At 43.2% G+C, this 25,150-nt stretch overlaps 1 protein-coding gene across 8 annotated transcripts; it reads right to left on the bottom strand.

Annotated features, from left to right (window-relative positions):
- Positions 1-655: 655 nt before the first annotated feature.
- On the bottom strand, positions 656-24,022 carry TRMT61A (tRNA methyltransferase 61A). Of its 8 annotated transcripts, none has more exons than XR_007708428.1 (6): positions 23,881-24,022; positions 21,040-21,404; positions 11,293-11,559; positions 4,558-4,789; positions 1,998-2,116; positions 656-1,319 (listed from the first exon to the last, which is right to left on the bottom strand). XR_007708428.1 is itself a non-coding variant. In XM_035551443.2 (5 exons), exons 2-5 carry the CDS (start codon positions 21,368-21,370, stop codon positions 1,312-1,314), a joined length of 819 nt encoding a protein of 272 aa, XP_035407336.1. In that variant the 5' UTR covers positions 21,371-21,404; positions 23,881-24,020; the 3' UTR covers positions 656-1,311. The 8 variants fall into 8 exon arrangements, 6 of the variants coding, with proteins under 6 accessions (XP_035407336.1, XP_035407334.1, XP_050567287.1 ...); XR_004779445.2 differs by lacking the exon at positions 656-1,319 and adding an exon at positions 3,549-3,737 and having other exon boundaries at positions 1,977-2,116; XM_035551443.2 differs by lacking the exon at positions 4,558-4,789 and having other exon boundaries at positions 1,904-2,116; positions 23,881-24,020.
- Between the last annotated feature and the right edge of the window lie 1,128 nt (positions 24,023-25,150).

The following is a 25,150-nucleotide window of genomic DNA, read 5'->3' as shown; positions in this document are numbered from 1 at the left end:
AAGCTTGGGGACCCCACATGTTGGAAAGTGAGGATTACCTTCAGGTGAGTTAGGAATGGTCTCGTAGCATTAACTTTGCATTTCCTCGTGCTGTCTTCTGGCTTACCTGAGTACCTCAGCATCACTTCTGTGGTGGCAGTTTAAGCACACGCAAACGTGCATATGCATACACAGGCAGGCACATCGTTATAATACAGCTACCAAACCCTGTTAGCAGTATGAGCAGTTTACTGCATGCCGTCCTGGAGGACCTCAACAGCAGTAGAAACAGAACTTTCACATAATTTCTGGAGAAAAGCTACAATAGCAGGCCTACTTACATAACTGATTTCCTTCAACAGAATTGCTTTCTGCCTTTAATCTGCTCAGCAGTTTATCTTTGCTGTCGTGATCAGTTGAGCTTTCTTTAAACCGTTATGGATTAGCATTCTGCTATAACACGTTAAAAGCTTAGCTTTGTTTATTTTTGTCAAGAATGGGGGAGGGATATCAGGTTCAAATGTTCAGGCAGCAGTTTGTGAATGGTTACTTTTCTTACGCCATATTCAGGTACCAAACGCAAAGCGCAGCCAAATACTTTCAGAGACAGCATTAGCGGCTGGAACAAAAATATTGGTGAATTCATTAAAAAGAAAGAAAGAAACGAGGAACTTCATATATTTGCATAATTATTTTACTCTGTGAATATAAAATGTAATCCAGCATTCAAGAAGTTCATCACACCCACCAGCTTTATATGGAAGACTGAAGAGTAAATGGAAGAGTAAAAGTCTAAAACCTTACTTAATGAAGCTGGTTGATGATTTTACTAAGTTTGCATTATTGTTGCAATTTGGAGACAGAAATCTTGCCGAAAGCAACATTTTTGTTATTCAGCTGCAGGAATATAACACACCATAATGCACATAAAACACCAAGCAAACTGAACCTCAGCCACACTGCTTACAAAGAGGTGTTCAGATAACATTAACCAGTCATTCAGTGAATATTCACAGTGGACTCATCAACAATGACAGCTGATGATCTATTAGAAGATTACAGTACAAAGCCAGGTCCAAATTTCTACTACAAATTGATCACAATCTACTATTTTAATCCAAATCCAACAACTAGCATGCTTATTTGACCTCTGTGTAACCGAAATGATTTGCAGATGCCAGAACGGAGTAAGAGGCTGTGCTCCCAAGTGCTGCCAATAACCCTCTGTGCAGCTGAACTCTGCTCCAAGGAAACACTGATTCTGTGATCAACCATGCTGGCAAACGCATGACCTTGCAACTTTCATATCTAAAACGAAGCAAGCAGGCACTTTCACATTCCTAAGAAAAACACACACACTAGTTAGTGAAAGTGTGTTAAGGAGAAGGTTATTTTTTTAAAAAAAGTATCTAGTGGTGCTCAGAAAAAATAAAAACATAAAACCAGGAAAGTAATTCAATAAAGAGGAGGAAAAAAATCCCAATGTATTTGTGATTAGTATGCTGTTTGTTTTACTTTCTTATCAGGAGGGATCTTTATTCTGCAGATTCTAGTGAATGGCCCTTCCCTATTAATTTATCTTCTTTCTGATGGCAAGTGGAGCACTGTTCCAGAGTTCCAGCATTCCCTTAATGCTGCTCTGCTTAATGCTTGTGTGCTATTTAAACAAAGCATATTCCAACCAAATCTGACTATATATGGAATTCCCTGACAAGTAAAAATTTGGACGCCCTACAAAAAGGAACCATGAAAACAGCAAACACACACAAACACACAAGGCACTCCAAACTGCACAAACTCAACATGGACTAAAAGAGGCTCTTAGTGGCAAAGGTCAGGTACCCAGTGTGGCCGACCATTTCCCTCTGCGGCACACCGCTTTTGAACTGCACAGTTCCTTGCTGCAGATTAGTGCACGGGCTACCTTGGTTTGATGGGTTGCTGCTGTCAAAGCCAGCGCTAGAATTATCCTCGGCTGCTTTTCCAAGGTCAGGGATTTGCAAGCTAATTGTCCTTACGTTGTACACTCGGAGCAGAATTTCCAAGGTGTTAATCTCTGTAAAACCGTATTCCTCCATTGCTAGGCAGGTTCTTTGGACTTGTTCAATGCAGGGGGAGAACGAGCAGATGCGGCCACCTACAAAATAAGACAGGAAGTGGAAAAAGAGGGTAAAAAACAAAACGAAGCACTTTTTCTTTTTTTTTTGAATCCTCTCAGCTGCATATAGAAATACTGTTACACAGAAGTGTGAATATTCTGAAAAAATCTTCATGAGGCAACTGTGCGGGTTTTAAAAGTGTCAAAATCAAACACGGATGACTTTACAAGATGCTTCAGACCCTTTAAAAACTGCAGTTGCAAATTCATTCATCTTCCAAACCCAGTGTTGCCCATCACATTTGTTCACGACAAAACTGTTAACGTTGATCCCTTTAGAACCACTACCCACTATTCTGGACTGAGGCACTGAACTGCCGTTGGCACCTACACAAAGCCAGAAGTCATCCTTCACACACTGTACAGAGTTGGCTTCATTAGAATATAAGTGTGCGTGCACACACACCCTGACAAAAGCGGCTGTGTTTATTTGAGAACGATGGTATGCGTGTACAGAATAAAGTAATCTCTCCAGGCCATAGATGGAGTGCTGCTAAGACTTTACCCTTTTAGTCAAGATGACTAGCGCGTCTCTCGAGCATTAAAATTTACTGAGTAGCACATCGGGCAGTTTCACAGCAAACGTTTCAAAACTCTAGGATAGGCTTTTAAGTGATAAACTAACACTTGTCTCTTCATCTGCGCGTGGTTCATTTTTGATTCTAAATACAGAGTCCTAATAGGCCCCCTACAACTTTCTGCTGGCTACAATGTCACCTTAGCAGCTGAGAATAGAAGGATTCAGATTTACTCTGAAAAGCCACAGCCAAATCAGATCAAAGAATTATAAGGACACTGTCTGCCATAAAGCCAGGGCATGTGCTTTCTCCCAGGACACAGCGTCCCACAAGGCGACTGCCCTTCCTGAAAAGCTTTTGTGCTGGGGGAAGGAGAGCTGGACAATGCAGCTTCAGCTATTGTTTCACTTATTACAATTAGATGAAAATGTTTGTTGACCTGATTTGCATTCCTTCCCAGCCCTCCCCCAGGCTCATCCAGTCGAGCCTTCCAACACCAGTTGTCTAAGCAGTTAAAGAACCCATGCAAGTGAGAGCAAAGCCTCCTGCTAAAAATAGAGGCTATGCTGGGACTACACGAAGTCTGCTTTATCTCAAACTCCCCCCTTTTTTTTTCTTTCTCGTTTCTAAAGTCATATCTCTAAAAAAAGAAAGCATCAGGTCTGAAAGCGTCAGTGCAGCACTCCAGTTACTGTGCAGCAATGATGTGCTGGGTACTGATTGGGGAAGAGCACTTTCCATGACCACTAATCCACCACACACTAACTAGGATTTAATTTTAGTCCTGGAATAAAGTCTCTGCAGCCAGGGGTTCTTATCACGCATCTTCAGAACAAAGCACCCTGGACAAGTAGTTCCCTGGAGTGACAATTAAAAAACAATCTAATAATCACCTGCAAAATTAATGCTGGTATGTGTCATTATTAACCAGCTCTGGTGATGCCAATTTAATCGCACGCCCAGTCTGCTAGTTCCCATGAAATTAGATTTCTGTGTTTATCAGGGTGGCCACGGCTACCAGAACGATTTTGAATCCAACAGCTCGTCCCTTCTGGCCAAAGCAGTGCACATTTCTGCCATGTCTGTAGATGTAAAAGAGAAAAGCCCAAGAAGAAATTCCCGTTACATAATTAGAAAGCTACTATAATGCACATAGGTTATAAAGAAAGCTGCTGCATTCTTACTGTGTACGGAACTGAACAAACGTCTAACTGAGCTAAATGTCAGTTCACAGTAACTCTTTGTCTGCAGAGAAAGAATTTGTGGGGAGATCAGAGACTTACTACTACTTCATTCACGCTTTGCTTTTCTGGTGTTTTGCACTGAAACAAAAACTGGAAATATATTTACAGTAGAGCAGCTCTTCTTATTTATTCCGACCACAAGGATTTCAAGACATCCTCAGGCTTTCGAATTCACATGCTGTGGATTTACTGAACAGTAAGGAGCCTGCACACAGCTGCTGCAATACAAGCTGCAGGCCCGCCTACGGTTCTTGTCGAGCCTTCAATTAAAGCCCGAGCAACCTTCATCTTGCCTCAGGGCCGTCAGCTGCCCGCGGCACGTCAGCACCAAACTTGGTGCTGATTTATCAGGCTGCCCTCTTGCAAGGCAGACTGCCTGGGGGAAGGAGGGTTACAGAAAATGGGCTTTCAAGCCACTTCGTGGAGAAGAAAGTTCTTGCTTGTAATAGCTGATATCCAGGTGGGAAGTGCAAAACGAAAGTTATTTCACTTACTGCACTGCTGGGAGATTCCCAGGTATGAAGAGTGAGAAAACTGGGTAACACAGGTGGTACTCCACATAACCGAGTGTGTTTTATTAGCTTTGCCAATTGCATTTTTTTCCCTTTAGTACCTATTGCTTTGGTTATTATTATATGTTCCTCCCGAACAAACATACCTACAAATAGCTTAGAAGCAGAACCACCAAGCATTTGTCTTTATGGATTGCAGCAAAGGGGAAAGGGGGGTGTCCTCTGCTTTCTCCTCTCCACACCATCCGGCAGGCTGGATTTGACTCGCAGGCTGGACGAGTTTGATTAAGCAGGTGTTAACAAAAGGTTGGAAGGCTGCAATTAGCAGAAGGCTGGAAGGTGAAAACGAAATTGCAGCTCCAGACTTACCGAGACTGCCTAAAATAGAAAGATTTGGGAAGCTTCAATTGACACGATGCTTTATGAGTTGCAAAAATGTGGCCTCTGAGCAAGAGAAAGCCAGCAGTGAGCAGGACATGCTCTTCTGCTCTAGGAGCAGCGATGCTGTCCTCAGCAACCCAGATGCTTCTGAATTCTCCTCTGCAGGCTGCCCTCTGTACCCCTGCCAGATTACCAGCTAGGCAACACCCTTTCTGTCACGATCACCAAACAGATATAAATCTAGATTTCAGCATTCACAATGCTCAGATTCTCTGAGAGCCCTCTTGTCCTTTACACATCAAGAGGCATTTAGGGCTTAAAGGACTTGAATATGCAGTGCTTTGTCTTGCCATGCCAAGGATTCCTTAATGCAGGAAGAAAAGACATGTACTGCCTCCCTTTCAGCTCGCTGGGGAATGCTGCGCTGTCTGTGGATGACAAAGGGGTAGACTAGACTACAGAGCAGGAAAAACAACTGAACTCAGACTTCTAAGTACAAACTAGGTTTGTGTTCTCTCAAAGCTCTCCTTTTCGGAGAGCTACCATTCCTAAATTTGTTTAATGAGATCTGTGTGTCATCATAAATTGATACAGTAATTATCTGAGATTAATCCTGTTCACATTGGGAAGCTGTGCAAGCTTTTTGATCTGAAGAGCTGTCTAAAAATGTGTTTATTCATGTATAATGCAACTGACAAGTGCTACAGTTGAGGAGAAGAGAATAATGAGTCTCTATTAAAGACTTAAATTTCTTTTTCCACCTTCAATTTTACAGGGAGTGAGTTTGAAACATTTAATGGAGAGGTTAAATCTCCTGAATCTGTAGGCTGAAACGAACCCACACAGTCCTGGCAGTCATTGTAATCAGCAGTAGGGTCAAAAGCATATGAAAATTAAAGTACAATTGGAACAATTAGAGAGAGAGCTTAAGGGAAGGGGGGAAAATAAGAGAGGATTTGCATCTACATAGCACTGTGCACTTTTAAAGCACGGAACAGACAGTATCTAACTCATAATCACGGGACACACCCTGCTATCTTAGAGATCAGTGCCTTGAAAGTTGCTCCTCCTTCAAGAGCAGTTCCCGGTGTGTTCCTGTGCAACTCCAACAAGCAATTTTGTTTCTGGTTTCTCTGAACAAGGACTAGCATCTCTACCAGTTCTGCTTAGCTAAACTCTGTCTTAGGTTTCCACTATGGAAAATCTGGTGGTGCAACCCAACTGACAAGAACTCCAGCTCTCATGATACGAAAACACGCGTCCAAGTTACATACTCTCTCTTCTGCAGGTTGTAGCATGAGTCACAAGTGCTCTGCTAGGTTTTTTCATCGTCACAATATTATTCAGAGGATGTGAAAAGAACGTATGTAGTGCAGCACCATTAAGCTCTGGAGCCCATAATTTTGAAAATGATTCCGTGACGTACAGAATACAGCACAGCATTTTTATTTCTGGTAAAAGAACATAGCTCTGGGTTTTGGGATCTCAGTGCATCGTGGTAATTGGAAGATTGCGTTACAAAGATCTCATGAAAGAAAAAGACGACACAGGCATTAACATTATGTAGGGGCGAGGCAAGAAGAGTCACCGAGCAGCATCACCATGGCATTTACTCTGAGCTAGTAGGACGCTAAAAATATTGCCTCTGTAAAAGGGGACAGAACGTCCTTTTAGTGAGTGTGCTCGTGGGCGATTTGATGTAGCTTCCCTGACAAGTGAAATTAGAGGATTTGGCTGTCGGAAGAAATTAAAGGATGTTTCTTGATTCAGAAAAGAAAATTTTCTCCAAATCACTTGCCAGCTCATTAATAGGAGCTTGATGTGTTTTTCTGCAAATGTGACCTTAACCTCCATGTTTGCAGGTACATCGTTCGAGAGGAATTCATTCCTGCTCACTGTTACCAGGCTGGCAAAAGCATGTAACAAAAACTAAATATCAGTTGGCTCCAAACTGGGGAATAAAACCTAACAACTTCCTTTAAGGTTCCTTTCATCCCCAGCTACTTCCTACAAGCTGTGCAAAGGCCAACGATTTGGGCCAGCATTCCTCAACATGGATTACGATGCGGGAATCCTGCAGGACTCACATGTGAGAGAATCACTTCTGCTTCTGGATATGGGGCCAGACCCATCGGGTGCACCTGACCCAACAATCCCTGACAGACCTGAGCTGGGTTAAAGCTCTCCAACAAGACAAAACAACTGGGGTTGGCCCAGCAAACAGCCCGTGCTTGGGAGCCGGATGAAGGTGCTTTGTGAGTTAGCCCCCACTTGCTAGCAGACCCTAGTGGGGCAGCTCTGCACTTGACCAGACGGCCCCTCAACACTGAGAGGCTGTCTCAGTTTAGTTAGTGGATCTTTAACCTCACCTTGAGTGAATTCTCCTTCAAATCAAAGCAGGCGCCACACCAGTAAAGGCTGGTGATGACATTTTGCAAGCACTTATGGCTTCATCCATTTATCCCAAAACAATCTCCTGTGGACAGGGGAAGCATTGATATTGCCTTGAGTACCACCTGCATGGGTGGAGGAAGACCGTCTAGACAGCACGCTAGACTGCTAGGCTCCACTTCCTGCCCTAACACATCCCCTGCGCGTTCCCGAGGGAGCCTGAGCCCAACCAGCACCGGCCTTGTGTCGCTGCCCTCTCGGCGTCATTCAGCCTGGGGTTCTCCCTACCCCGAGACTTGTGGCTGGGGATTTCAGCTGCTCCTCAAAGCCACACCTGGGTGGTTTAAAAACGGGACCATGAATAACCTCTGGGCCTCAAGAAAAATAGCCAGTGAGACTTTTTACACGGAACTGGTATTCCCTGAAAGTTCAAGGGAGGAGGGTGGCAAGCCCAAATGAAAATTGAAACTAGCAAAACCAAGCAATGCCTTACCTACACCACAGGCTACTGGGAGGATAAGATATTATTAATTTGCTTATACATCAACGGTAATAACCAAACCTGGCAGGTTAGGACAACAATCGATGGCTGTGCTAGAGGAAAAAATGCAAGCAAGACCTACCTGTTTGAAGTCCACTGTGAACAAGCAAAACAAACAAAAGACTTTGGAAATAAAAAGCAACTACTACTGCAAGGAGTAGAGTATTGCTGAAGGGCTTCTGTGATGGCAGGAAAATACATATGGGGAGATGGTCAGAGGGGACTTCCCCCGCAGAGTTTCGGGGGAGATCTGACGGCACCACGTTACCTGATTCACATGATCTACCATGGATCACAGTTTGACAAACTCGTAATTTATGGGCTTTATGACACTTAAAAGGGAGTGGAAAGTCTGGATGTAAGAGTAATATCGTTAATATAAAGAATGGAAATAACAGAGGAGTGGTTGTAATAAGTTTGTTACTCAGACTGCTAATTTAAGCACCACCAAGGATGGATTTATTAATGCAAGAGGCCAATCCAGCCTAATATATGGCTGTATTTTTCCATCTCCCTATCTGAAAATTTAAGACCTGTAGGAAAATTATTATAGAAATGCATCATCTTCCACGGCCTTGGAAGAAATAGGCAATATTTATGAGAGCAGAGTAGGTGGGTGCAGAATTATAATCAAAGCACTACAGTATTCAGCTGTGAGATGACTGAGTCAAAAGTTTCAGGGCATTTAAGAACTGTAGGATGTTTGTTACCTCACTTTTTTCCGTATTGTGTTAATTTTTCTTTTCTTTTTTTTTTTTGTTTTAAATTAGTCCGAAGGTGTTAACAGCAACTTTGCAAAAACCACCAAGGTCAGATAACGCGAAGAGCAGCCATGACTACAGAAACACATTCATCAGCTGATGCTCCTAAAGGAAAACAGTGCAAGCCTGGGAATGAAGGCAAGTTCTGCAGTGCAGCAGTGCCTGAGAGGTATTACAAGGAGCATTTCTGCTCGAAAGTGTGACTGGTGAAATGAGCACAGAAGGATGCAGCTGAGATGCAAGCTTGAACATCAGCAGAGCGCATCACCAGGGAACAAGAACCTTCTAGTCACAAACTCACTGTGCATTTTTATCCTTCTAGCTCTTCACAAATTGGCAGTGCTTTAAATGGGAGGCCAAGCTATTGTAAGCAGCACATTTACAACCTACTGTAAGGCATAACGTGAGTGATAAGTGTACCCTGTGAAGAGGATCATTAGCACTCAGCTTACTAGGAGCTGCAAGATTCAGGATCTTGAACCTAAGTAGGAGAGAAAATACTGATTTGATAAGGATTTGTTAAGGTTAAGAACTCTCTCTTACACACTGTCTCAGCTGAAAACTCCATAATGAACAGTGTGGTTTTAAAGAGGAGGCTAGCTGATGCTATGTATTGAATTTCTTTAGCCCTGACTTCATTCTAAGCACCTTAAGACTTCAGGGGATGAATGACCACTGTCTGGCAGCACAGCTGCAATATTAGCATTGTGCATCACAATAAAACCCACAATGTGGCCCTGTCCAGATGTGAGAGAGAGGGCATGGAGGGAAAAGAATGGAACAACTCCTTTTCTCCAGTGATGCCCTATCATTATACTAACCCTTGGAACAGCGGTGAACATCAGCAGTATGTGCACAAACTGTTCTTACTGCAGAAGAGCTTTAACTATTTAAAAACAAAACAAAGGAGCGCTATAAAATAATCTGCTGGCAGTAGGGAAGGAGAAGCACTTACAGATATTCTTCTATCATATTTTAGCTGTTACAGCGGTAAAAGGAACAAAAAACCAAACCAAAACAACCAACCAAAAACAAACAAACAAAAACTACCCACATGATTTGGAATAAAACAGAAGCATGTGTAAGTTTGTATCTCTTACTATTGCAATTGACTATATACAAAAACCAGCTTTTGTTTATATGCAAGAACAAAACAAAGCAAAAGCTCCATGGCTCTACCAGGTACTATGAAACACAAAAGATGAGCCGTAGACCTACACCAGGTCTCAGACTGGTGGCTATTTGCAGGAAAAACTGCAGCAAGGATCAGCAGCTTTCCCTCTCGACTGGTACCTAATATGCATGATGCCACTTTACAAACACAAAAATGTGGGGTTTTAAAATATATTTTACATTGGCTAAGCGGATGTAACCTTGTAGCACAGGAAAATATAGCCAAAGAATATGGCCAGTTTGGCCAGATTTAGAATATACAAAAATCAAACTTTCTAGGATTTCAAATGCTGAAGTGAGACAGGGATTCAAATCTTGGAGCTGCTCAAGCAGCTCTGCTTAGTATTCTAAACATGCACCACTTAAATAATTCAAATTGGACTGCGCAATGCAGCGCCTTCTAAGCTGGGAAGTCAGCTGAGTGTTGTGCTCACTAGATTAGATAATTTGAGCACGGGAAGGACATTGTACAGTGCAGTGAAAATTATTTTTTTTCCCCAGGACACACTGGAAAACAGCTTCAAATTTAGCTGTAACCCTTGCAGGTAGAGAGTGCTAACGAGTCTCTATTTATTTACTTTTTAAAGAAAGAATGGATTACGTTGGTATTGGAAAGCTTTCTTGAAAATTTTCCATAGTAGCTGAGGGAGCCTAACGCTGGGGCTGGTCCTGACTCAGCAAGGTAGTGCACATTCAGTGACCTTTAAGAACAAGTTTAAATGCTGTGATTTCAAGAAGACCTAGCAATTTACCTGAAGTCAGTGTTCTACTACACCCGTGTCCCAGCACGGGACTGGGTTCTGCACCCTACACTTCCTTCACTAGCAAAGTCACTTTTGTAGCTGGGAGCAGCCTGGCCTACGTTAGCTCAGATTCACACCAGTACAGCTACAATGGTAGAACAATAATTAGGGGAAAACTTGTTCCAACACAAAAGAATGATTTGTTCACTGAAGTTTATTTTTCAATAGGGAAAAGATTTATTATAAACTGAGAAAAGCCATCCAGTCGCTCAATAGCAGTTCCCACCTGCTGTCACTGTCCAGGAATAGCTGACACAAGCTACAACAGCCTTTATGTTCAATTCCTACTGTTACCAATGGCAAACTTCTCATTACCTCCAACAGCAGAGATTTAAGGCAGAAATTGGCAAGCATATTTAAGTACAACCACATTTTCTTTAACATTACCAATGGAGAGCTCTGCTAAATAGGTCCAAATCTGCAATGATTGATGTAAAGTGCTTCTGAACACCTTCTATACAAACACCTTTCCACTGAAGTGCCAAAGAAATTGGCTTTCAGCATTTATTGTTGCTGCTGCTGCCCACACACTCTCAGATCTAGCAAAATGCACTTGACAAAGCTTCAAATATTTTTTTTTTTTAAAAAAACTGCCCATGCTAATTGTAGCAGCTAGCACAGGCCTGTAGGAAAAAGTTGTTCTGCTCTTTTCAAATCTTTTGCTGTAAATCGCAGACCTCTTTTGAAGGTTTTTCATCCTTAGAAATGCCTACAGACTTTGACATTTGAGAACAGCGATCACACAATGGAAAGGAGCAGATCTAGCATATAGCTCAGAGGCAGAGATGTGTGCATGCACAGTACTTCCTAAAAAGAGATAAGTGCGGTTACCTTCAGCTTTTAACGCTGCCTTTGCATGTCCTATGGCTTCCCATGGAGACGGAATATCTAGGAACACAGCATCTGCAATGTTTGAGACACCAAACCCATTCTTGCAGACGTCCTGGTTGGTCACAGTCACCAGATGCTCCACCCCATGCTCCCGAAACTCCTCCCTGGCCTTCTCAGCCCTCTGTTGGTGGAACTCCACCGTGTACAGGTGCCCTGTGGGAGCCACTGTCCTGATGAGAGCATGGGAGAGGGATCCGCTGCCTGTACCTGGAAAAGAAAAACAGCTCGTGAGACGCCTTTTGACAGCGCTCCACATTAGTATGGTGGTCTTCTCCATCAGTCCGACTGCTTGGAACACTACTCAAAACCAAAATGAACACAAACCATTGGTTAAACTACCAAAAGAGAGCAGTCCTTCCCCAACAAGCAGACTGAATGACCTAGTAAACAGTCTTCAGGGTCCTCAAAGCATTAGTTAAAATGATGCCAAGAGCCAACTATAGCTCTAACAAGAGCCACAACAGGACACGAGGAATCAAGCCCAACAGGAAATACTCAGGAAAATTAACCAGAGATTTTTTTTTCTTAAAGTGCCAGACTCTTCTAAGGTAAAAAGAGATGAAGGCAAATTTGAGCATTTTCAAAACCTCACACTTTGTTGAAACAAAGAAGAGATGTTGGCAAGGGTCTATGAAAACCCTACTGGTCCTAAAGGCCATTTGTTTGCATGGACACGTTTAGCGCCTCTTAAGACACTGGGCACCCTCAGCGCACACTGGAATTATCCAAAACTAAGGCCTTCAGCTCCTTGCAGCCACGCTGACCAAATGAGCTGATTACACGAGTGACTTACCTATACACATGCCTGCACAACCTTCATGAAGTTTAATGAGAGCAATCCCATACCTGGAACTGTCCATAAGTACAATTACCATGTACAGTGAGGGACTAACCATTAAGACAGACTTTTTTTCTTGTTTTAATTTGATAATTTAGGAAACTTATTTTTAATGATCCATTGGCGTATTAAATAGATGAATGACTAATAACCATTTCACTAAAAAAAACACCCATATACCAATTTGCCTTGCAAATTACTCACTGAAATGGCATTTAACAGAATAACCCCCCCAAACTCAAAACCCCACAGCTACCCCAAATTATCTGTGTTTATTGATTTATAATTCTGTACTGGGAGAACATTTCTCCTGTAAAAAGAAAATCTATTTCTAGCTATCTTCAGTGACGGTCCAGGCTGTATTTCAGCCTGAAGCAAGTTCTTTTAACTAGCATAGATCTTTAGAAGTTGTTTTTTTTTTTTTTTTTAAAGACAGAAGCTGAAGTACAGCAGTAGCAGAGAAAGCTTAGAAACTGCAGAGAGGAAGTTAATTAGGGGACACAGAGGCTGGTATGCTGCTTAATTGGAGCAATACTTCCCATAACCATACAGGAAGTCAGAGTTTACTGACAGATCCAAGGCTCTTTCCCTCTAGTCACATAAGGGGAGAAATATTGCTGTGGCACAGTATTTAATCTGACAGCTCTGAAAAGGGAGCCGTTCAGACTATACACAGAGCTCAGGGCCCGTGTTTGCCATGGGATCAACCAAATGAACTGCAGAATGGGCACCGCTCCTCGGCTTCCCTCTGAGAGGGCTGCGACCCCAGCAGGCAGGCCAGTGACTTCCCTGGCTTTAATGGGGCAGATTAGGCAGAGAAGGACCTACAGTTTCAGCACTGGCCCCAAAGAGGTCCAAGGGAAGAGAGAAACTTTCACACAAACATTTATTTAACGTGAAAATGCATGCATACGTGCCAGGATTAAAGCAAACAAAAGGCAAATGGCAGTTATGTGTGCACATGTGGAAAACTATCTGCTCACGGCACCTGTCAGCTCTAAACGTCGACATTTTCCCTGTTCAAAACAAGCAATGGTATCACAGTAGCCACGTGGCTGCAAAAACTCAATAATATACTTACATGGCAAAGAAACAGCATGTCATTGATTTTCTTTTAATGATAAAAGCAGCGATGCCCATGGGATGCTAAAATGACTGAAATTCTGCCTTTAGGTTTCACACCAGAAGGCAGGATTGCACAGCTGAGAACTTCTGCAACCTCACCGAACGTAATTATTTTACCTTTCAAACGGGTAATGCTGCCCACTTTCTGTATCCTTCTCAGCTAATCCGTAAGAGTGAGCAGAAGGTCTGTCAGCACAGCTGGGAGGTAAGCAGAAGAGAGAGGCAGCTTGCGCATGTATCCAATTTCCTTGTTCATACTCTTTCACATTTTTAATCACTTTCCTTTCAAATTAGCTTTTAAAAACACCAGAGAAGATACTGGAAGGAAATCCCATTAAGATTTTTTGGCTTATTTTCTGTCACTCTTTTTTTTATTCATAAACACTCCAAGCCAAAACCAGAACCAAAAACAGGATGTTGGAAGTCATTGCTTGCAGGCATGCCTTACAGACGGAGCTTTTGCTAGACAAGGTTGCCAGGAATTATTTGTTGTTGACTGGCTGCTGCATGTCATGAGAATAATACATACGTATCACACTTTACTCCATCAAATTCTATCATGCTAACATCACTAATGAGAGTATTTCTGAAGATGCTGCCTGCCTTCTCCTTGACAACACCCTCAAAACTGCAGGAAACAAAGAACAAGATGGCTATGAATCACCCACCATTGCAAATTTCCTTCTTTTCTTCAAAAGACTGGAGATTCTGCACCCAGTCCTGTGAAATAATGAAGACCCTCAACTCTCATGCGCCTGATAGTTCAGCACGTTTGATGTGGTTTGTTGAGTGTCCTCATAAAAGGTTTGGCAGTTCAGCATGGATCTGTACTCAAGCACAACCCCTAAAACCCAATCAGCACTGTCTGCAGAAGGGAGGGGTTCAGCCCTATGTTCCTCTGCTGTTATAGACGGGGAAATGAACGTTTATTTTCACCTCCTCCCTTGCAAATCTGCAACATCCAACATCCGAGTCTTCTCACCACCTTCTCAATTCCTTTCCAATTTCTCTCTGTCCTCATTTCAAAATCACTGTAGAAAAATCAGGGTTCAGCAACACGTGACACCTAGGCACCAGCCTGAAATAAGTTCCAGCCAGGTTCAGAATTCCTTGGGAAATGAAAGGTAGCCCTAGCATGATAAAGCACCAGCCAGGAAAGCAGCAAAATGTAAGGAGCACTACTGATAACATGGACTGGAAGAACACTACCAAACCTGAAATACTGTAGCTGAATTACCTGCATACAAAAGAACAAAACCTTGAATGCCCCAAATGAGTTTTTTTTATCAGCAGAGGCAAGCTAAGAACTGGATGGACTTCAGCAGATTTTCATTTCTCTTCATTCACAGGCACAGTGAAATGCCTGTTCCCGATTTGGCCCTGAAAGCAGAAGGTAAGGCAACTTTTAGAACAAATACAGTTTAGAAGTTTTACACGAGGATACTTGCCTTTCTGGACGCTTGCACTATAAATAGCCTTACAAACCGTTTGCTCTCTACCACAGGACAATATCCATTTAACTAGAGCAATTTAATCATGAAAAGGCTCTGCAAGAGAGGTAAAACTGGAATAACTCAAACTGTACTGAAGGCATCCTTACCAGCGTAGCTGACGTTTTAGAGCTCACTTAGATGAAGAAACACGATCTGTGAATCTCACCCTGGCCGTTGCACCTATGACTTGCGAGAGTATAGTGCACTTTTAGACTGACTATTCTATGACTTTAAACATCTCGGTCCAAAAGCAGACATCTGCATTGTAGGCATTTAATGAGACGCCACAGGGTCCACAATATGCTATGCTCAAAGCTCAAAGCTCAGAATTTGAGGAAAAAGAACTATGCGGGGAATCAGGATGTGGACCAGGAAAGTAGTCCATCTCAGTCCAAAGGCATGAATTAAGATCCCATGTTAAAACCATGGTTAGCTGGCTAGTGGCCCTGCAGATACAGCAATGTGCTATTCTTCCCTTCCCAGGCTCATCTAAGCTCAGGGGAATGTTTCTACCCTCTCCCAAGACAAAGAAACCAGAGCAGTTCTAGAAGGATTTATATCCTAACAAGTGGACACCGAGGTGAAACAATAGCTCAGTACCTATTGATACGTCCTGATTACAGACAGCAAAGTATTGATCGAATGAAGAACTCGATCATTCCCCTGACCTCAAAAAGATTTCTTCCCACTCTCTGCTTATTTAAGCGGCAGGTTTTCCACAGAGAAGCCTCCACGCAATTCAGCCACCTTGAGGCAACGTCCACGTTAAGATCATTCCTCACCTTTTCAAAGCTGCTGCAGACAACATCTGACCCCTTCAAAACTACCACCTGCTATTTCAGCACTGTATTGATACACATCAGGACACTGACAAGACAAAGACAAGTGTTACCCCAGCACCAAACATAGCACTTGACTGATAGCTGAGCAAGAGAGCACATTTTTACACTGTTTTCTGTTCAGTCTGGTTTTCTTATGACAAAGGATATTTGCCTAGACTCCTGCAATCCCAGCCGTGCTATCACACAGGAGACCTGATGTTGTGTTCCACTACATTTTCTCAGTGCAAGCTATCACTTGGCTTGCCTTCCCCCCAGATTTCTCTTCATGGATACTTTTTTTAAAAAAAAGTACAAATTGTGATTTATAGCCCATAAAGTTTAGAGCTGTGCACCTGCAAAATACTTTTCAAGTTTATTACGGCAGGTTCGTGATCCAGAATAACGCTGAGGAAGCTCTTAAGTGCACGCTTAAGCTCATATAGCTTGAAAACAGGAAAAGTGATAACTATGAAGAGTTATTAAATACTAGATCAATACGGTACCTAGTAACATTTTAACAGAATTGAAGTATCTGGTGCAATGTTTGGCTACACAAGGTATTCTAAAATGGGCAAATACAACAAAACAATGGCAGTGTTGCTGTATTAGTCTCCTAGCTACCACGCTTAAACCTTGCAAATAATAAGAGAGGTCATGAGTCAGCCACGAGAACAGATGGAGCCTCAAACCCAAAGGAAAATTAATCTTTAGACAGAGCTAACCACTCCGCAGCTAGTATCTGTCAAGAAAGGCGGAACAGAGGAAGACCGCTCACTGTACATGACAAGTTTATGTAACAGGAGAGTCGTTAATCACTTTGAGTGAATATATAAAGAGATCTTAAGCATCTGATGGAAACTAACCCGGAGATCTTACTGTGAAGACAGTCAAAGGCACAAACGGTGGCAGAAATGAGAGACAGCAAGAGCTGGGATGGAGGGAGGGAAGAGGAGTGGGATGGAAGGAATTACAAGGAAGAAGATTAGCCCTTGCCCTTGCTTATCTGTTGAGGACACACTGCTGAAACAGGCATTTTAGGAAGCAGAATGGAGGCCAGAGAGGGCCACTGCTCACTGACCAGATCCAGGAGTCGGGGGACTAATAGCGTGCAAGTTTTTAAGACTGGCATTGCCTACAAAAGGAATGGGAATGTAAAGACTGAAAAGAATTTGCTCTTAGAGATTCAAGAGTCAGAGTTCCTTAGGGGGAGACCTGCAAAACGGACGTAATATCGTGCAGTTCGGAGCTGCAGGAGAAATGCACTTGGTAGTGAAGTGAAATGGTAAGATGAAAGTAAGCCTGGAAGCCTGGAAGCAAACACTTTGGGGCATGAGCAGCATTTCTCATCAGCTGCAGCTCAGCTGCAAGGCTGCATGCATCAGAGTGATGCCTCGGGTGGCCCCAGTTTTGCTTTAGGTCTTTGGTACGCCAAGGGAATACAATGTTCTCTGACATTTGTACTGATGAGGCCTTTCTTCTGCTTCAAAAGCTGTTACAGAAGGACCAGGTTTTCGACTTCTTCTCTCACTCTAACCTGAACAGCTGCTAAGAGGTAGATATGGGAGACATTATAAACTTAATTAACATATGTTCCAAAATCAAATTAATAGTTACAAAGCTTTGGTCTGCACTTTACACACAAGATGCAGCTGCAAACAGTTTACATGCACTTGTGCCACAGAGATGGTGCAGACACAAACAGAGTTTGTCAAAAAGTCACAAGAGTCATGGCATTACAGCTGACTTGCTGGGACTCCACAATACACTATTAATCATTTATTAAGTACCCATTAATCATTAAGTCCTCATTATTTTTTTATGAGCGTACTCTTAACAAAATCTATACTCAGACCATGAGTTTGAAAATTGCATAACTGTTTTGGAGAAGCTCTAGTGTAAGACTAGCCAGGGGCTCTTGTTATTCCTCCACAAAGAAGCCGTGAGGACCCAGGGTACTGCCCTCAGTCTTCAGAAATCCTGTCTGTGGCTTCAGAAATCCATTGCTGTGTGGCAATGACCAGGGTTTAGCAATTTTTAATTTGGGATTTAGCTGGAGGGAAGCAAAAAATCCAATTAACATTTTTGTTCATGTGAGTCTGATTTTGTTGAGTGCTAACGGATCAGTGGGATGGTGGTTAGAATACTTTTGACTAAATTACATTTTGTCTAAATACAATGCTCTGTCGAAGCCAAAATAATTCTTAGATTTATCAGATTAAACAAGGTTACATAGTGCTGTACTGCATTTCCTGAGTAATTCTGAGGGTTAGGACAGATACTTGTTTAGGTCTTACCAGGGAGAGAGGACAGTAAAAATGCCTATGTAAGCGGTCACTGGGGAAAAAAAAAAAAAGAAGAAAAAAAAAGAAGTTTTTGCATACTTTGGTTTGGCAAAAGCATCTGAAAAGTTTCATATTTGTTCCAATGCAGTATAAAAATAAATTTCAAAACCTCAAATTCTTTTGTCAAATGGGGTTGTTATCCTATAGGCAGCTGTAACCACTGGGCTGAAAATAGCCCTGCCTTAGAAGTTGACATCAAGTTTAGTTTTAGAGAGTGTGGTGGCACGAAATAAAGACTCTGTTTATTCCGTTATTTAAACAGTGACTTGTGCATGCAATGAACACAAGTAAGACCAGAGTTACCTGATGAGAATGAAAGTTTCATACTACCAGGCCACCCACAGCAGGTATTTTAGCAGCTATCTCAAGTATCCTTTAATTCTGGAAAGATCAGGCTGCTAAAGACTCTTTCAGGCAGGTGAATTCCAAATATCAGGGACCAATACTTTCAGGAGATCTTAGCTCCAACAACAGCGATAATGGTTTTAAAATCTCAACATACTTTCATAAATTAGCAATTAGCAGGAGATCATATTCCTATGCCTCCATCATGGAACATCGGGCAGATGCTGAGTTTCCTTATAGCCTCAATAGAGTATGCTTGGATCATTTTAATTATGCAAGTGCTGCTGACAAGCTTACTCTTTATGTATTTATTAGAGATAATTAAAATAGTAAAAACTGTATTAATATGTTTATATCATTTGTGACAAATCATTAGTAATCAATTTAAACTGCACAACACAAGTAATACAAAATTGAGCCTTATGGTTATTTTCCTGATTTCTTCTAAGCACACACAAAAGCTCTCGTGTACTGGTATTCACAGCATTATAACACGACACGGTGGGCATTTCATCTCACTTTTATCCACCCGTTCTTAACACAGGTGTGCAGATTACTCCACAATTCTGCTTGCTTACCCTGGCTACATACAGGGCATTCCTGCCACACTTTGGTAGTAAGACAAGGGGAAAAGAGCCTGGCCTGTTTATTGTGCCTGCTTTGCCCATCCCTACAGCAGCTATGTGTTCAAATAACAAAAAAGACAGACCTCCATGCTAATTAATGCTCAAGATACATCTAAAACAAGCAGCAATGGGAGGAAGCAGACTCAAATGTCATTATTAGGCCAGATTTCCTGTCTTGTTCCTATTAAACATCATTGGCTAACTCCTTCTAGGTCACGCAAGGTTAATCTAGAACTAATGATTTTGGATCACTGCACACGGTCTAATTTTGGATGCCACCAAAGTAGGTTACATCATCACACTGGAGGCTCCTGTTGTCAATACATGTAAAATTTTTTAATTCAAATCACCACTTCTGGTCAGTTGTAGGCAAATTTGCAGTAAAGCTCTTGCTTCAAGATTAACCAGATGAATCTGACATAATGCTCCTTATTTCTTCACGTACAGTGAATGTTTCAAGCAATGCAAGCACAACAAGCTCAACCGTAGTAGTAAAACTGTCCACTTTTCCTAGAAAGCTGAAGTTAAAATACTTTCATTAGAACAGCACAGACATTAAAATAAACCTGGGGACAGTTTCCCATTAGCAAAAGGATTGTTTGTAGCTATGACTTTTGACTCATAACATTTCTGGCGATCTGGACTGGTTACCTCATCAAGTGCTTCCATTTCTTAGCTGTTTAGATAAATGAGCTTTTAAAGATTTTCATCTAGGTACCTTTGACATTACTGAAAACATTTTATGTGCAGCTCAATACTTTAACATTCACCTATCCCAAGTGAGGCAGGACATGCAGCAGCTCTCATCTCCCCAGCCCAATGTGCTGTATTTATTCTTCCCACAAAGCAAGGAGGGGAGGAGGTAAAGAGCTGCACAATGAACAATGCTGCTACTTCCATGACAGCCCTAGAACCACCTAATCGCCCTACAAACTGAATTATGAACACATAATTGCTTGGCCATTTGAGCAGTACCAGAGGTTTCTCTCCATGGCTTTGCCTGTTTCAAGCGCCAGCACTCAGCAGCCAGCTCCGTGTGCCACCTGTTTATTAGCGGGTGTAACTGGACGCAGAGATAAGTGGTATTTCAGTTGTGCTGGAAGCAGCCATTACGGACCCAAAGCTGCCCAAAATTATGCATGGGTGGGAACAGGAAATGTTAAATGCAAGTAAATGCAGTGCAGTACAACCCCATCATGCTGATCCTTTGCCACTTCTGTGCTACAGAAAGAAGCATATAAGGCTGCTTCCTAAAAAGACTCCAAGTAAACAGCCAGAAAAAATGAGGACAAACTCTCTACAGTTCATATTTTCTTCCAGACTACAGAAACATGATCAAATCAAGCAAACCTCATACTGCCTGCAGCAATAAAACCATTAAGGCATTATTATAAACTGTATTAACTAGGAAAATATCCATCTATATGAAATCTAACTCCTCCTTACTTGCGAATTATGCAGAATCATGGAAGGGGCAATACACTAAACTGAGTTTAGAAACATAACACAGCACTGTAATGAACGCATCACCCATTATATCACAGAACTACAGTGCGCTTTGCAAGCGGTTGAAGTGCTACAAGTGGATCACACTTGGGAAGAGAAAAATGAAATATATGTATTTACGTGGTATTTCTTGATCTATGTACTGACATTTTATTTCCCTTATTACTAGAGTTCAACCTCTCATCTTCAGAGCCTTTTACTACTTCACCTCAACTGTTCTATCTCCAACTGCTAATTCAAGGTCTGGATTTCGATTCAAATAATGTCTTTTGAAAATGTTTTTGAAGTGCTTAACAGTTTTAGAGAATGGAAAGAAAAATGTTTATATATTTATTTTAAGAAGATGAATTCATCACATACTCAGAGGTATACATGTACATGAGGCCAACACACTGAAGTAGTATTGCGTGTTGAAGAAACAGCAGCTGATAACATGTGCAAATTAAATAGAATTACTCAATGTGTAGGCTGGGAAAATTATATCACAATGGAAAAAAAAAGACTTTTTGTAAAATGTAAAGTTAAGCCTGTTTTTCATGAAAAGTGTTGGTGTTAGCCCTTAATAAAGGATTTCAACATATTAATTATTACCTGATTCACAGACTATGGAGCCCGGCTTAAGTTCTAACATCATGGTGATTATAGAGATGTCAGTGGAATACAGAATCTGTGTCCTGTGTGGAAGATTCATGGTCCACAGCTCTGGAGTTGGATGAAGAATAAAAACCCATCCTCCTTTACTGCAGGTCACTTTGGAGCCATACTTCTTGCCTATGAGATCCATGGAATGCCGGATGACCCCGTACTTAGTCTGAGTTACAGTCCCATGTTGGACTTTCACAGGGAACATGGATTCGTGGCCCAAGAACACAATAGCTGTGTCACCATCCTTTATCGTGTCGCCGTATTCAATAAAACTCATTGTGACAGTCTTGTAGCGGGCTGGTGGCTGTCACCTAAATGGGAATAAACATCAAGACATTTTTATGGTATCACGATAGGGCTGTAACTACAGACAAGTTATTTTATTTTCCCCACTATATAAAAAAGTACACACTGTGCAAATAAGATGTTAGCAAGAGAACTCCATGAAACTCAGGGACCTCCCTCTGCCACGCTGTTGATCCAATTAAAATCAATGGAAAGATCCCACTGATTTGAATATAACCAGTATTTGTAGCATTGTATGATACATTTAAAAGAAAATTTACCAAATACATTGTAATTTACTCAGCCTGCTCCACAATGCTACAGGGAAACTTGCAAGGTAGTATCAATTTCAGCAGTCTGTTCAATTCCAGTTCACAAGCTCTCAGAGTATGTTGTTAAGTAGTGACTTTTATTTCCTTCTGCTGGCTTATCCCTTGGTGATTTACAACATAAGACAATGGTTACTTGCCTGGATATCAATCACTAGTTATTAGGACCACTTAGCAAAAGTTTGCTTGAAAGTTTTCCAAATGAAACTTTAGAGATAAGATAAAGGTAGTATCCACATTAATTTAAGTATAAATTTGACTAAGTACAAAGAGAAAGCAATATTACGGCCTTTAATTTGCCATTGGGGGTGCAAAGTAATTGTCTGGGAAGTGATCTGTGCTGTAACTGAACATAAACAGCCATTTGCAAGCCAATGCAAACACTGTTGCATCATTTTAGTCCCCTGCTCTCAGAGCTGTTTAGAGAATTACAATTAAATTTTGTTGTCTTTGAGAAGAAAACATCGGTCTTAGAAGGCAGTTTACAATAAAACCTGGCAGTGCTTTTCAGATAAGGTAGCTAACAACCTAAGCTGCAGGTTGATCAATTTGTGGAAGGAATTGACTAATGAGGCAATGGTGATCCCGAAGTTAGAAATGAAGGCCAGCACTAATTTTAGTTTCAGAATAATTAGTTAGTTTGGGTGCTTTTGTATTGAATATGTAAGACCTACTTCACTGTTTTCACTAAAAAACTTTCAGTTCTAAAATTCTAGTCTGTTTTTGTTGACCAATGTTTGTTTTAGTTCATTTTCCTGGTAAGCAGCTGGATTTATAAGTTGGCGGCTGGAGTCACTGAGACTGAGAAACAGAAATATTTGTGGCCCAAACTTCCAAAGCTTATGACGTGTAATACACGTATTCATATACCAAAGCAGAACAGGCTTGTCTGGACATATGGTGAAACAGCAAGAACAACATCCCATAAATGCAGAGATGTATACACACTGGACTTTGTGAGACAGTACAGTGATGCTTAACCAGGTTTTACAGCTTGCACCATCTGATTATATTGATGTTCTTAACCTTTAATGAATTACATCTGTAGTTCTCAGTCTAGATACTATTTATGAAATGTAGTTTTCAGCTCTTGTTTAGAGTAATGCTGTTTGGAAAGAGTGTGAGTGCAATCCATTTCTTTCACAGCATTTAAACTGTAGTTACACCCATGTACAAAGCATCACTCCTGCAGCACTTCTGCAGAAATAAGGAGTTATTCTCCTTTTGGCTTCTAATTTCTCTGCCTCCCTTCGAGCACTACATTTATCACAGCTCATCAGAACAATGTATGCTGACATCCCCAGTGACAGCTCTCAGGCACGCACCTGGCACATTATTTTTGTACACCTGGGATAAGCTGGGGGTCTGTGAGGAGTTCTGGTAGCTTCACTGCCTCCCCCTATGACATGGAGCACATCAGTTGACAAACATCCATTATTTTCATGCATTTTCAGTCATTTTCCATTCCCCTAACGAGTGCAGGGCCTAATGCCCTGTTGCTACACTTCCCTCCTTTTCTCTTCCAGATGTCACAGTGCAGCCTGTGTGGATTTCTGCCACAGGCTGCTGTGGAGTGGAAGTGAAGGTGAACCTGTGGCTTGTGGCAAGGGGTTGGCATTTTCCTGTGGGTTCGCCTTAACTTTTCATCACCTGCGACTGCTACGACCTGCACTCGGTGACCTGGGTGATCCCTTGCAATCTCACACAGGGAATCACTACAACGATTTGCGTTCGCTCAGACCAAACCCCAGCTCCGTCTTTGCCCTTCCTGACCCTGTGGCCGCTGGCTTCCACACAGAGATCCTTCTTTCCCCTCAGGGCTGCTGGACAGGGCTGCGCTAGCCACTGCCGCCCACGTTGCGATGCCCCTGCTGAGGAGGATGAGGCGGATGAGGAAGGCAGGCACTGTCACACACACAGCTAACACCCAAACCCGCTGCTGTCCCCCCACAGCCCCGCGCCGGGCGGGGGGCACCCAACTCGCCCCCAAGCCACACGCGGTGACGGCGGCTCCGGCGTGCAGCGCCTCGGTTCCGGACTTGTGGGGGGTTAAAGGCACAAATCGGGCAGGGAAAGGGGGCCAGGGAGCACCCTCACCCCCTGCCCGGGGAGGGAGGGAGGTCGGTCGGCGTTCCCCCGGAGCCACCGTGTCCGCCCGCCCCCCAGCCGTTACCTCCCGGGGCTGAGCCCCGCCAGCACGCCCGGCCCGGCCCGGCCCGGCCCGGCTCTCCTCACACGCGGTGCCCGCCCCGCGCCTCCTCCCAGCCCGGTCGCAGGCTGCTGACGCTCCCCGCCGCCTCCGCCCCCGCCAGCCCTGCCTGCAGCCGCCGGGTTACCGCCGCCCCTGCTCGGCTGCCGGCCCTCGGTCCCCCGTTCCCCCCTCAGCGGTGCAGGGGGCACAGACCGCCCTCCGCCATGGAGGGGAGCCCCCGAGGGCTGGGGTGGGCACGCCGAGCCGGTCGCTGCCCGCTGTGGGGGAGCGGTGGGGCCGCCCTACACCCGTCCTTAAAGTGACTCGAGGGGTCCCTGTGGGCGGGGGTCTGTGGGCAGCTCTTCCCAGTTTTGGCTTCTTTCCCCCAACCCCGACTGCCTCCACGGGGCTCGCAGCCTGGTGGTTTGCTGTGAGCCCGTCGGGAGCTCTTGTTCATTATCTGTCAAGTGTGGGGGGTCTCAGGGCTACAGCTTGTGGGGTGAAGCCCCTTCCACAGGGAACGGCTCTGCCTTTTCCGTCGACACAGCCAAGCCTTTCAGGCAAAGCAGCTTCCAGAAAGTTCGAGGCACTCCCCAAGGAGAACCCGGTGCAGGGAAAGGCAGTTGAAGACCAACCGACCGCTTAGCGAGGGTTTCTGAAGGCTGTAGGAGAAACCCACAACTGAATGTGGGCTCGTAAGAAGCAGAATCATTATCGAAACCCCAAATAGCACTGTACTAACTCCTACTCGTGTCTTGTGTTTAGGATTGCAGTGATGTGGAGAGCCGTAGGTGCCCCGGCGGCGTGGGGATGGAGTCGGGAGGCAAGGAGACGCGCTGGAGGACAGTATCGCCTCATCTGCTGCTCGCAACAAGCCCAGGCCACCTGGCCAGGGAGGGGTGCGGGCACAACAGAGAGCATGTGAGTCACCTTGGACATGCAGGTAACGTTCCCGTCTCCATCAGATAACTCTCCGTAGGGTGCCGCGTTCACCAATAACTGGTAACGCACAAGAGTGGAGAAAAAGTCACTCGTCCACAATCGAGGACACCATCATCGTACGCTTAACTGAGAGCTGTTTGCATGACCGTTTGTGAGTTTTTTTATGTATGTGATTTCATTCAGTATAAGGGAAATGTTGCGCACTATCTTCAGTGAGAACATGTTTTCTGTTATGCTATTGACCTGCCCATATCATAATTGCAGTACTCTTTGTTACTTAGTTATGAAACTCTCCTTCATCTAATCTAAA

The sequence above is a fragment of the Cygnus atratus genome, chromosome 5 (assembly GCF_013377495.2).
Source record: "Cygnus atratus isolate AKBS03 ecotype Queensland, Australia chromosome 5, CAtr_DNAZoo_HiC_assembly, whole genome shotgun sequence".
NCBI lineage: Eukaryota > Metazoa > Chordata > Aves > Anseriformes > Anatidae > Cygnus > Cygnus atratus.
The sequence above is the reverse complement of the archived record's forward strand: the minus strand, read 5'-3'. Positions and strand labels throughout refer to the sequence as shown.